At 37.2% G+C, this 12,854-nt stretch overlaps 1 protein-coding gene and 1 long non-coding RNA gene across 3 annotated transcripts in view; one reads left to right on the top strand and one right to left on the bottom strand.

Annotated features, from left to right (window-relative positions):
• Positions 1-6,927, bottom strand: part of TRAIP (TRAF interacting protein) — a 41,383-nt gene extending 34,456 nt beyond the window's left edge. Inside the window, exons 1-4 of one of the 2 annotated variants that reach the window (XM_087955008.1) lie at positions 6,830-6,927; positions 4,745-4,845; positions 3,633-3,690; positions 584-667 (exon numbers count right to left, since the gene is read on the bottom strand). In XM_087955008.1, the coding sequence (XP_087811134.1) occupies positions 584-667; positions 3,633-3,690; positions 4,745-4,842 (240 nt within the window). In that variant the 5' untranslated portion in view covers positions 4,843-4,845; positions 6,830-6,927. The remainder of the gene's footprint in view (positions 1-583; positions 668-3,632; positions 3,691-4,744; positions 4,846-6,829) is intronic. The other variant, XM_087955009.1, reaches the window with a different exon arrangement.
• Positions 6,928-7,004: 77 nt separating this feature from the next.
• The window catches only part of LOC148132062 (uncharacterized), a 40,522-nt gene continuing 34,672 nt past the window's right edge, over positions 7,005-12,854 (top strand). Inside the window, exon 1 of the long non-coding RNA XR_015747557.1 lies at positions 7,005-7,507. This is a non-coding gene — a long non-coding RNA (uncharacterized LOC148132062). The remainder of the gene's footprint in view (positions 7,508-12,854) is intronic.

The raw sequence follows: 12,854 nt of genomic DNA, 5'->3' as shown, positions 1-12,854 counted from the left end.
AGGGAAAGCAAAGATTCTTCTCGGGCTTTATTTATTTAAATAATTTATATGGCTGCCCATTGCACAACAGTGGGCACATGCAATAATCAAAACTGCTGCAAGCAAAGACTTATGATACCTGGGGGTAAACAGTGCAACTCAATCATTAAAAATACACCAATAGCAGAAGTCACTTAAATCCAGCTTAAACATAATGTTTAAAGAGTGAGCAGTAGGTAAACAGGAAAAGGCCATGCATGAAGTTTGAAATACAAAGGAATGCAAAAGCAGATTCACCCTAGTAAGTGTTAAGTATTTACCGGAAATAGTAATCTTATTCCAAGTACATTGTTTAGTTTAGGAGCTACCTTGTACAGTGACTATTGGCAGTTATGATTGATGTCAAAAAAGCAACTTTGTGACCAATCCTTGCATTTACAACCTTTCAGGTCCGTAAAGCAAAGGAAAAGTAAAGTAAGATCATAAGCATGCTTGCAGTTTGACTTAGTGACTGCTTCATTTAACGACTGCCTCAATTTTGGTCCCTAAATGGGACTACCTGCAATAGGTATAAACTTTTGCAAGGCAAGTCCAATTTTCCTACCTGTAGACTTTCTGCATCCAGTTCTGACTGCTCCTCTAGGGCAACATCAAAAAACAATTTGTTGATTATGTGTCTTTTCCCAACCTATAGAAAACGTGTAAAAAAAAAAAAATCCCAGTAAATAAATGTGAACAATTGTTTCTAAAACAATAATTTGTATTTTATTGCAACACAATACAATAAAGTTATCTCAGAACATTAAAAAACAAAGCTTTCCTCAACATTAACATAAAATGCATTTGTATATCCACTAGACATCTAAATTGTGAGATTGGAAACATATGTTTAAGGATTCAAGGACAGCAGGGATATTAATGTAACCTACCAAACATGGGGGACTAACCCCAAGGTGACACATTTCCCATTTCTATTATCACTCTGCACTCCTTCCCAAATTTGCAGTCATCATTCCAGCACAGAGTTTTGGAATGTTGACAAAGTATTTCATACACCTTTGGAAAATCAGTGCAATTTGTTCTCTGGCAGTTTCAGCTTAGCAGCTGAGGCTGAGCTCATGCTGTGCCAAATCCAAATATGTGCTATTTGCTTTATAAAAAAAATATAATTGAAATTGAATGTGATAGCTATCCCCACCTCCCCCGTGCAGCTACAGCTTTGTGTTCTAAGTATTATATGCAATCATGACACTCGCTAATTGCATAGTTACTCTTTCACAAGATGCTATTTTGTTTCTTGCTGCATGGTAACCAGAGATGCAAGAGGTGGGGAACAATAGAGGGAACCAACAAGTCAGAAGAGCAACAAGGGCCAAACCCTGACAAGGACAGAAAAAGGTGGAAGCACAATTAAATAAGAACATACTGCTTAGCACTCGACAATCGATTATCATTTGAAACTTTGTACTTCATTCTGTGTTGCAGAGGGGAAAACACCAAAGATTCTGATTGAAGCTTACAAAACATAAGTGGAAAGCTGAATGGAACATATTACATAACTGATTTAACTGGAATTTAAATTTAGTAATTTCAGTAAGAAAAGAACTTTAAAAATGCTCCTAAAATTAATAAAATAATTCACATTCAAATTGCACTGAAAAGAAATTAAAAAAATAGTTGCAACTGATTCAAGTGCATCTTAATTTCAATTAGATTACTCTAGATTTGAGCATCTTCACCTGAGCAATGTCAACTGAAATCTGATTTCAAAATACTAAAATGGGGTCAGAATTAGACCAGTAAATCTTTAACTAAACCTACAATTTAATGCAGCTATCCCCTACCAGATTCCTTCCTAATGTGTTTTGTAATACTCAGGCTACCTACCATTGATGAATAGTAACAAATCATTTTTCTACAGTGTGCATCAATCTTAGCACAAGAGAAGCAACATTCAACTCCATAACAAATCTTACAGTATAATAACCTGTAAATTCGTGTTCCTATAAGAAAGTTTATGCTTGAGAAATACAGTACTAATGGGACTTCTATTAAAAGCAATCAGAACAAAGTAACAGAATAACAGAGTTGGGCAGGATTTTGCAGGTCTTCTACCAGTAGTCCAACCTTCTGTTAAAGCAGGAGACTTTATACCATTTCAGACAAGTGACTGTTCAGTCTCTTCTTAAAAGCCTTCAGTGATCGAGCACCCACAACTTCTGAAGGCAAGTCGTCCCACTGGTGAATTGTTCTGTTAGAAAATTTCTCCTTAGTTCCAGGTTGCTTCTCTCCTTGATTAAGTTTCCACCCATTGCTTCTTGTCTTACCCTCGGGTGCTTTGGAGAATAGCATGACTCCCTCTTCTTTGTGGCAGCCCCAGAGATATTGGAACACTGCTATCATGTCACTCCCAGTCCTTCTTTTCACTAAACTAGACATAGCCAATTCCTGCAACCATTCTTCATATGTTTTAGCCTCCAGCCTCCTAATCATCTTTGTTGCTTTTTGCACTTTCTAGAGTCTCAACATCTCTTTTATAATATGGTGACCAAAAGTACATAGGGTGTTCTAAATATTCTATTCTAAATCATCTTCATCCAGCTTTTTTCCCCTTAAAGCTGAAGTCAAATGGCAGAAATAAAACTTCTTACCTAACAGGAAAAACAAATCCCAGGGGTTGCAGCTACCAATTCATGAGCAGAATACTTTATAGATGTGTTATTTATGCATAAATAAACCAGCACCTTAAAAGTACATCATTTATTGATGATCTACAGTTCAGGCATGATTTAAAAGGAATTTATACCCCAGAGTAGCATAAATATCGGTAAGTAGTGAGGCACTTTTGCTTCGGCTATGATGGCTGGATTCAAAAGATGAAATTTCAGTGTGGGGAACAGAGAGAAGGCAGCTGGGTAAATATCTGCTGGTGCTGCTCAACTGAGCATCCATGTGGTGCTGGTTTAAAGGCGGCACTCAGATGAGTGAATGTTTGCTAGTACTTGCTGATGGGATAACTGAGGCCTCCTGGAGCTGCTTGCTGCCCTATAACAGTGGGCTAAAAGGGGGAGATAGGCAAATGGGGAGAACTGAAGTGCCCCTGAGGTGCAAGAGCATCAAGCACCTAAAGTTTGTTCATTGATCACAGGGTGCTGTAACTCTGGGTACAAGTTGTAAGTCCATTTTTTCAGCACAGTTGTAATTTGAATGAATGGTTGTAAGTTGAGGACTACTTATAAAAGCAGCACTTCATAAGATTTTAAAAAAAAAAAATACTTTAAATTTAGATCCTGCCATTCTGCCTAACAAGAAAACTCATGAATCGCTAACATTAAAATATTGACATTCACATTTAAAATTGTAATGAAGATAATTCAAAGGCCAAACATATTATTTAATTCCTAAAGGAAGACGAATCTGAAACTTCTGGAAGAATTCATCCCAATTAGGAAACCTCTAAACACTTTTTGAAAGAGGGCACACCTCTAACAAGGCCTCTCCTTCAGATCTTAATGTATAGGTAATACTCTCTGATATTCAGGACTAATTTTTATGTCTTTCTCAGACAAACAACTGGCAAGCTGTACAACCAATACTTTGTAAATTTAACAACCAAACTTTTTTTTTCTACTAGCAAACACTGCAAGACCTACCTGGATTCTGCACTGTGGACAGGTCCGATTTGGTGCAGTATCAAACCATTGGATGAGACTAGGGCAAATAATGACAATGGGAATGGATAACAAAAACATTTTTTAACATTTTGTTAAAAATATTAAATACGAAAAACAACCAAAGCCAAACAAGTAATACCGTGGTTGTGTTTGCATAGCACAATATAGCACAAGCTAGTCAACCATTTAGTTTAGGGTATTGGTATACTCAATAAAGGAGAATATTTTTGACTCAGGGTTGAAATGAGGGATCCCTGGTGTTCTCTGAGCTTGCTAGACTTGCTACACTTGCTAGCATTGATGATGTTACTTAATGAACCATTTGCAAGAAAAGAACCTCAGTATTTAGCCTATGAGGTTATTTTATGATTGGAACATTGTGCAAACTGAAAAAAAAAGTACATATCTATGGAGACATTGTGCAAATTCTTTCCAAAGGCAACCATACTTTCTAAAAATTAACTAGATTGCAGAATATAAATCCTTGAACAATCCACTATGTGGCAAATAGAACACATATTTATTATTATGACTCCAAATGAGTTCAAAGTAAAACCACAAGTGTTTCCACATAGTCAAAGTACTGTACTATTATATACACTATAGCTTTCAAAGCTGTTCAAGTTTCACTGAAACCACAGCTTAAAGTAAATCAACAGTTTGCCAATAAAAGTAGCACGTCATGCTAGATTTTGGAGGAGCAAATGTAAAGTATTTCTAAAATTGTTTAAAAATGTGTATTATTTTAAGATATATACAAATATGTCTTTGGAATATATACGTTGCATGGAAATGTTATTTCTGACAGATCTTTAGAAAATATGCATAAATTGTACATACAAAATATGTAAGTGTTACTATAAAATTAGCTTTGAAATGACTCAGTAATATAAGTTCTTACAGAATTTAAAATCTTGAACAGGACTTAACTAAACTATTCAATGTCATCATCAATCCTAATCAAGAACAAAATTCCAACTGCATTATATATGCAGAAATAAGGTGAAAAACAATGTAGTAAAATATAAGTCTCAAGAAAGGTACTTAAGTTATGTAAGAAAATCTAATACCATTTTTATTCATATACTCACCACAAATGGTGGAAAGTATGTCCACAGTGAATAGCTGCAACATCAGTCTTATTGTCAAAGAAATCAGAACAGATGGTACAATAGGCACGGATAGGCATGATCTATAATTTCAAAAGAACAATGTAAGGATCAAGCATGGAAGACCCTCTTCTACAAAGGAAAACACTTCTTAAGGATTTTAAGTAAATGGTCCCACAGGAAAATCTATCAAGAACTTGTCCCAAAAGTGCTTTTTCAAAAGGTAGCTGGACTTTGTTTTTCCTTAAAAATGTTTGTCTTCTCATCCAAGAAACTTCTTCAGTTCTTCTTCAGTTCACAACCATGATCTGGATGACTGAGAATCTCACAGATATCTAGAACTTCTGTCGCACGTATATACTTGTTGAATATGTAGAACAGAACAGCCCCTATCAGTGATTCAGAACATTAAGTTGTGTTTGATGACTGGAGAACAAATACAAATATCAAAGCTCAGCATTATTTTGTATTGTTTTACAAATCAGAACATAAGATGTTATAAGCATTTAAAGTCAATAAGAATGTTACTTCTCAAAAATGTCTTCTCCTTCCAAACTGCAACTGATATACAAAACATTCTATCCTACTCCCCTCTGGCATTATTACATCATTGCACCCAATTTCCTAACTGGGCAACTTATAAAGCAGAATAGAAGTCTGTGCAGCTCATAACGCAGATGCTTATCAGCAGGATTACTGACTACTTTGTAAATAAATCAGGGGCATTTCTCCATTGGAAGTACAGACTTTCTGTCATCCAGCCATTAAGGAGAAACAAAGCAGAAAAGCAGGGTTGGAAGGGACCTTGGAGGTCTTCTAGCCCAACGCACTGCTCAAGCAGGTAAATCTATACTATTACCGACAAATGGTTGTCCAATCCCTTCTTAAAAACTTCCAGTGAAATGGTGAAAAAAGTAAGGTGCTATATTTAGGCAAGAAAAACCAAACACACAGGTAAAGTTTAGGCAATACCTCAGTCAATAGTAGTAACTGTGAGAGGGATCTCGGAGTCCTAGTGGACAACCATTTAAATATGAGCCAGCTATGTGCTGCAGCTGCCAAAAAAGCCAACACAGTTCTAGGCTGCAATAATGGGGGAATAGAATCAAGATCATGTGAAGTGTTAATGCCACTTTATATTGTCTTGGTAAGACCACACTTGGAATACTGCATCCAGTTTTGGTCCCCATGATGTAAAAAAGATGTTGAAAGAGTGCAGAGAAGAGCAACCATGATGATTAGGGGACTGGAGGCTAAAACATATAAAGAATGGTTGCTGGAACTGGGTATGTCTAGTTTAATGAAAAGAAGGCCTAGGAGTGACATGAGAGCAGTGTTCCAATATCTCAGGGGCTGCCACAAAGAAGAGTTAAACTATTCTCCAAAGTACCTAAGGGTAGGACAAGAAGCAATGGGCAGGGCCATCTTAACAGCATTATTGGCTCCGGGCAAAGCAGTGTACTGGGGCCCCTATGACTACTCACAGGAATAAAAATGTAAATAAAATAAAAATTAAACTTATGATACAAGGTGCATTGAAGGGTTAATATACACAGATGTATGGGGCCTCTATGCTCACACACACACACACACACTATACACACACACACACACACGTATGTATGTATGTATGTATGTATGTATGCATATATACACACACACACATATCTATCTATATATTGGTGGAAGTCCAAAGCTGGCTGAGGAATTCTGGGAGTTGAAGTCCACAAGTCTGAAAGTTGCCAAGTTTGGGGACCCCTGCTTTAGCGTGACACCTGGGATGTCTAATTCCCACTAGCTATCCCCCACTTGTTAAGGCCAGCCTTTTTTCGAGGTTGGGGCGGGGGAGCTAAAAGGGCTAAAACAGACAAAGCAGCTACATTGGTTTATATCTATATTCTCTCCACCCTCCCGGGGATCAGGATTGGGGGGGGGGGGGAAACGGCGCTTTCTGCACCGCCGCCTGGTTCAAGTCCTCCAGTAACAATAAATAATATAAATAAATAAATAAATAAATAAATAAATAAATAAATAAATAAATTTCCAGGTTTCCAGGCTCAAACTTACGGTACTTATCAGGTTGGAAAATCAAATTTGGCTCCTTTCACCTTCTTCCGGCTGGGGACGGAAATGACGCGCACACACAAAACGGACACGATTGTTCTGGGAACGCAAGAGCGACGTTCTTGCCCCTCCGCGTATTTGGCAGAAGTCGGAGGGGGCGTGGCTAAGAGGCATCCGAGGTCCAGGCGCCCTTCCCGTCATTGGTTTTACTGTAGCTCTACGCCCTACGCAGCTGAGTGTGCTAAACCAATGTAGCTGCTTTCTCTGTTTTAGCCCTTTTAGCTCCCCCTCCATCTGGAATAAAGGCTGGCCTTAACATGTGGGGGATACCTAGTGAGAATTAGACATCCAGATATCACGCTAAAGCAGGGGTCCCCAAATGTGGCAACTTTAAGACTTGTGGACTTCAACACCCATAATTCTCCAGCCAGCATAGCTGGCTGAGGAATTCTGGGAGTTGAAGTCCACAAGTCTGAAAGTTGCCAAGTTTGGAGACCTCTGCGCTAAAGACTTCATTCTCTCCCGTATTAGATGAACTCTTATTTTTCTAGGCCAGTGTGAATTGGGACGGGTGGAGGAAGTAGGGCCAGTATTTCTCAAGCTTGCCAACTTTTAAGATTATGTGAGTCTCAACTTCCAGAATTCCCCAGCCAGCCAGCCAACCAACCAACGTTGAAGTGAGTAAGTAAGCCAGCTTTCCCTTTGACTTTTCTTGGAGAAAGTTGGAAATGATATTACGTGACTGCAATTGATCTTTACAGTGCAGTGGTGCAGCGATGTGGCAGCACTGAAGCAGCAGCAACAACATATCCCTTAAACACAAAGGTTGCTTTGTCATTTGTGACAATTTGACGATTTGGAAGAAATCACGAATCTATCATGGTTTATATGTAAAGAATTGGACTGTAGACTCTTCAGCCCCGATTTGTTTATATATTTGGTAGTACTATGGTAATAGGAAAAATAAAATTCTTACAACGATTATTCTGACCATAAACATTTACACCACCTTATTGTCAGGATTTCTCCTGACATGGTCTGCTCTATTTTCCCCCAAATATGTGATCAGACATCCATAAACCCAAAGAGTACCAGCTGAGGTAGTTACCAAATGCAAAAATTGACTGTTAGATAATAGAAAAACAATACAGAAAATAGCAACTCTGCTACTATCTAGTGATAATTTGGAATTTTGCAGTCAAAATCATTTAAATGTAGTGATGGCTCAATCTATTAAAATAACTTGATTCAGTGTAAGATGAAATTACTAAACTAGTTGTATTTATTGGCATAATAGGTTTTTTTACTATTACTATTTTTACTTAACGCTTAAAAATAAGCAATGACTAAAAATGTATAGATGATTTGGTCTATGCAATGTTTTTACATGTTATTTTTATATGTTATTGAAGCTGATTATTAATTCTCTATTATTTACCTCAAAATTCCAAACTGTTCAATAAGAAATGTAAGGAACTACTGGTAAAAAGTTTATTACAGTCAAAAGTCCCCACAGGAAATAAATCAGAAACCACAAATATTTACCAGTATACATATTTAATAATGTAACAGAATTCATTAATTCCTAGCTGCCTAGCTTTATCAATTTTTCATGTTATAGTTTCTTTAGCCTCAGTTTATGTGTTTTATCAACTGTTTAATTTAATGGAATTTACTACAAATGTTGTATGTGTAGAGTTTTCATCACAGCTTAATCACATTTATTTGCAAATAAGTCCAAATTATTTAAGTGGCATCTGCTAATAGTCCTGAGCAAGTTTAGTCTATACAGAAATTGCTTATTATTTATTTTAAATATATATCGGCTTTCAGTAGTTCATCAAATGTCAATAATACAAAATTAAAAATAAATAAATAGAATGAACCAAAACATGAAGACTGTATCTTTGTAGCAGTTGAGGTTAAAATTGTTTCCAATTAGCAGCCTATCCAATTTAGCAGAAAACTCTTAAAATAAATGTGATTTCAAACTTCCATCAAATTAGGGGACTGTGTTATCCTATCTAGCAGGAGTGTCAAACTATTTCATTGAAGGCTGCATCAGGATTGTGTTTGACCTTGTGGGGCTGGGGTGGGCATGGCCATGGTAGCCAAGGCTAGTTTAAGGTCACTCGTGTCGGAGGCGCCTATAGTGGCCTGAGCGCTCTGCCAGCAAAAATGGGCTCCCGAGACCTGTTTAAAGCTGCGATAGCCTCCTGCAACCCTCTGCTAGTGAAAACGGAGCTTGGTAGAGCCACGTGCAGCCCTCATGAGCTCCGTTTTTGGCCACAACAGCCTCCTGCAGCCCTCTGCCAGCAAAAAAGGAGCTGCAGGGGGTGCATGTGGCCCTCCCAAGCTCCGTTTTTGCTGGCAGAGGCACTGAGGGGCCGTTCCTTCGCTGTTTCCAGGGCGCAGGCCAGATCTAAGCACTCTGCAGGCTGATTCAGCCTCCAGGCCTTGAGTTTGACAACCCTGCTATGTAGCAATGTAATACTTGTGAGGCCACAAGAGGAGAGAGATAGTGGAGAAAGAACTATTCAGTTCCATAGCAGCATGCTTTAGAATAGATTCTTCAATGAAAAGATTATCATATACATATTTTGCCTCAGACTGCTGCTTTAACAACAAATCCTTTTTCAGTTTATGCTTTCATTAAACAAGTCATCTGAAGAAGCTGACACAATCCATACACCTTATTTGATAATAAAATTGATTAATCATTAAAGTGCCATAAAACTATTTTTACATAGTTCCTGAGAAATAGAATTGCTTTCTATGCTTTTTAACCCCCTATTTCCTCCAACTATCCAAGATAAAGTTTTCCACTATGGCAATTTTTAGGATTTTCTTTTTTTTCCTTTTTCTTTTTGGCTTGAATTTACTTCAGATCAATTGGAGCCATCTCTAACTGGACTGATTATAACAACATTTAAGTACATTTTAATGCCTCTGCAAATTTATCAGAGGAACAATGATTTGAATGAATGCAGTGATAGTTGGACCAGGTGCTTTTTTTTCAACACTTGGGAGAGAATAAATCTACAGTACATCCCATCTGTGTCAATCTAAAAATAACATCAGGGCAAAACTCTTGGGAAATCTTCAGCTTTGTTAGCTGCTGTGTATCTGAATCTAACATTTTGCAGAAAATAAATGAATCTGATAATTTATCTAGATGGGATGGGCCTAACAAACCTAATAAATAAAAATAAAAAAATAAAAAATAGCTGGAGAATAATTATTCTGGAGATCTAAACTACAAATGTAATGGAAATTATCAGAAAGCAATATAAAACTTAACATTTCTGAATACAATTTGGAAAATAAAAAAATTGTGGTAGTACTTGAAAATTGTGGACGCTGATAGCTTATTTCTTGCTGTGTCTTGTATGCTGAATAAAAACAAGAACTTTACAATCCAGTTTGTATCTTATCAGAAAGAACCCTTACTATGTTTAATGGGAATTACTCTCAACAGTGTTTGTATAGGATTACAATCCAACATGGTTTTGCAAAATATTTACTATCTGCACAACTGATTGCCAAGAGAAATCTGGCATCCGTCTTGCATAATAATTGAGCTGGACTTTTAAAATTAGTAGAGTATTGTGGACAACATTTATATGTATGTATGTATGTATGTATGTATGTATATGTATATGTATATGTATATGTATATGTATATGTATATGTATATATATCACATGAGGTATTTTAGTCTCTATTGGTATGAAAAGAAAAATGTAGTGTTAAGTGCTTGGGCCAAATTTTGGTGCTGTAAAATTTTAAGAATTTAAGTGTAAGAATTTTGAAAAGGTGAATATACTTTTGCATTTGAATCTCCTTGCATTATCTCTTTCATCTAAAATCTACTTAATTCTCTCTAAAAAAATCTACACAATTGTTTTTCCATTACCAGTTCTACACAGTGAGAAATGTGTAGTTAGTAAAAATATCTATGTATTGAAGTGACTCTGATCATAATTACAGAGAACACTGAAAAATCAAAAGGCTTCTGATAGTCAGTATTCTATTTTATAATGATTAGAAAAATACATATGGGTAGTTCTTCAGTATACCATAAAAGTAAGAGGTCTCCTTCTAGAATCTTTTTCCAAACAAGTGGTGTTCAGTGCCAACTTACATTCTAAATCTGTAGAGGCTAGTGTCATCTATGATTGTCCAATTGTCTCAATTGCCTTGTAAATCAATGGCCACCATTGTATTTTGTAGTAACTGAATCCATTAATTAATGCATTATATAAAGATACATTTTAAGTCCACTGCCAATCTAGTATCATGGGACGGAGGAAAAGTCTCCTTTTAGTTTCATATCTATCATTGTAAGCGTTGAAATATTTTCGAATTCTTATGCCATGGAAAATGATTTTATAAGCAAGAGATATGATAGAAACCTTCAAACCTGGTAAGTCAACAAGTGTGTGACTTGACTCAAAAAGGCTGGAAGAAGAGGCCAGGATTTAAACCTGGGAACTAGTACATACAGAAGGCAGGATTCTGAGTTGCTATTAGTTGCACTCAATCATAGGTATGGCTTCCTTCTCAACAGTAATAAATATTCAGATCTAACCTTGCATCTGCTTGGGAATATGGAGTAGGGACAGAATTTAATTACCATTCTTAGTACAAATTTTTGGTACCCATTTGATCAATTGTTTTATTGATGAGGTGCTATCAGGTTTGGGTGGACCCTTAGTGACCACACAGATAGATTTTCTTTATGGTGATCTGTCATTAGCCTGGTCTTCAAAGGTGCATCCATTGTCATGGGAATTAAATCCATCCATCTTGGTATTGGTCATTCCCTTCTACTCTTTCCTTCCATTGGTATCCACTGGTTCTCTTTGATTTAAAAAAGTTAACATAATTACACTGTTCACTGTAGAATAGGAGCTTCAAGTTATTTATCAGAATTCGATTTCTTGCCGCCAGACAGTATATTGTAACGTTTATAAATGTAACACAGGATAAGATTTTATGGACAAGAATCCACTGACAAGGCTCCGAATCATGAACCCAAGCAAATCAGAACTCTGAGACTAGGCTCCTTCTCAAAAGTCTTCTTTATTGAGTACATCATATCGGCACAGCTTCAAAGGAAAACCAATTCTATTTCCCACAGTTTCAGTATAATTAAACTAGGAAATAACCCCATCCCCAATTGTCACAGGTCACGTTGGCCAATTGGGTTAATTGGCAGGCTTCCCCCACCTTATCTGTTGCCAGTAGAGATGACCTTGGTTCTCATGAGAATGCCCTCTGTTGTGTCCAGTAAAGCATTCCAACCTCCTTCCCCCTTTGTGTGGCAACTGAAGAACAGAAAAATGGCTGCTGACAGGTTCGGTTCGAAGTTGACATCCACTTTATAAGTGTCACAAAATGTTGTTTTATCTGCTCTTTAGAATTCCCATTCTTTGCTATTTCCTTATGGAAACCAAGAAAACAAAGAAGCTATGCCAATTTTATGTGGGCTTTTTTGTTCTCCCCCGCCCTTCAGGATGGCTTTTATGTATTTTAGCAATGCTGCACATAATAATAGTTGAATTAAAAACAACATGCTGAAGAAACAGACAACTTGACAGGGTTGAATTAAAGAAATGGCAGTAAAATGTGTGGGCAGGTAAATAGCAAGTGAACTACAGAAAGTCACACGTTGATGTTGCTGCTTCCTCTTTTCTTTCTGTAGGAAAGGATGCTGGGAGAGTAGCTCTGCAGATACTGAATGAGACCATTGGCTGCAGAGCTCTCCTGACTTCCCTTTCCATGGCGGGGGGGAGGTGATTTTACAGCTGACATCCCTTACAGGGATACTGGCAGCAGAGATATTTCAAACTGGGTTCTTCTATGGTACAGCTGCTCATTTCACTTCCATGGTGTAGGTGCTGCAATACTAGAAGCGTGTTCATGAGATTTTCATGTGTATTTAGTGGAATGTCCAGAACAGATGTCTAGACTATCTCCTGTGATTTTGGTGTTGTGGCAGCAAAGCCATGGGTTGGGGAAGATG

The sequence above is a fragment of the Notechis scutatus genome, chromosome 2 (genome assembly GCF_049901735.1).
Source record: "Notechis scutatus isolate UNSWTSFEM ecotype Mainland chromosome 2, rNotScu1.2, whole genome shotgun sequence".
In the NCBI taxonomy this organism is placed as follows: domain Eukaryota; kingdom Metazoa; phylum Chordata; class Lepidosauria; order Squamata; family Elapidae; genus Notechis; species Notechis scutatus.
This window is presented reverse-complemented; position numbering and strand designations above follow the sequence as displayed.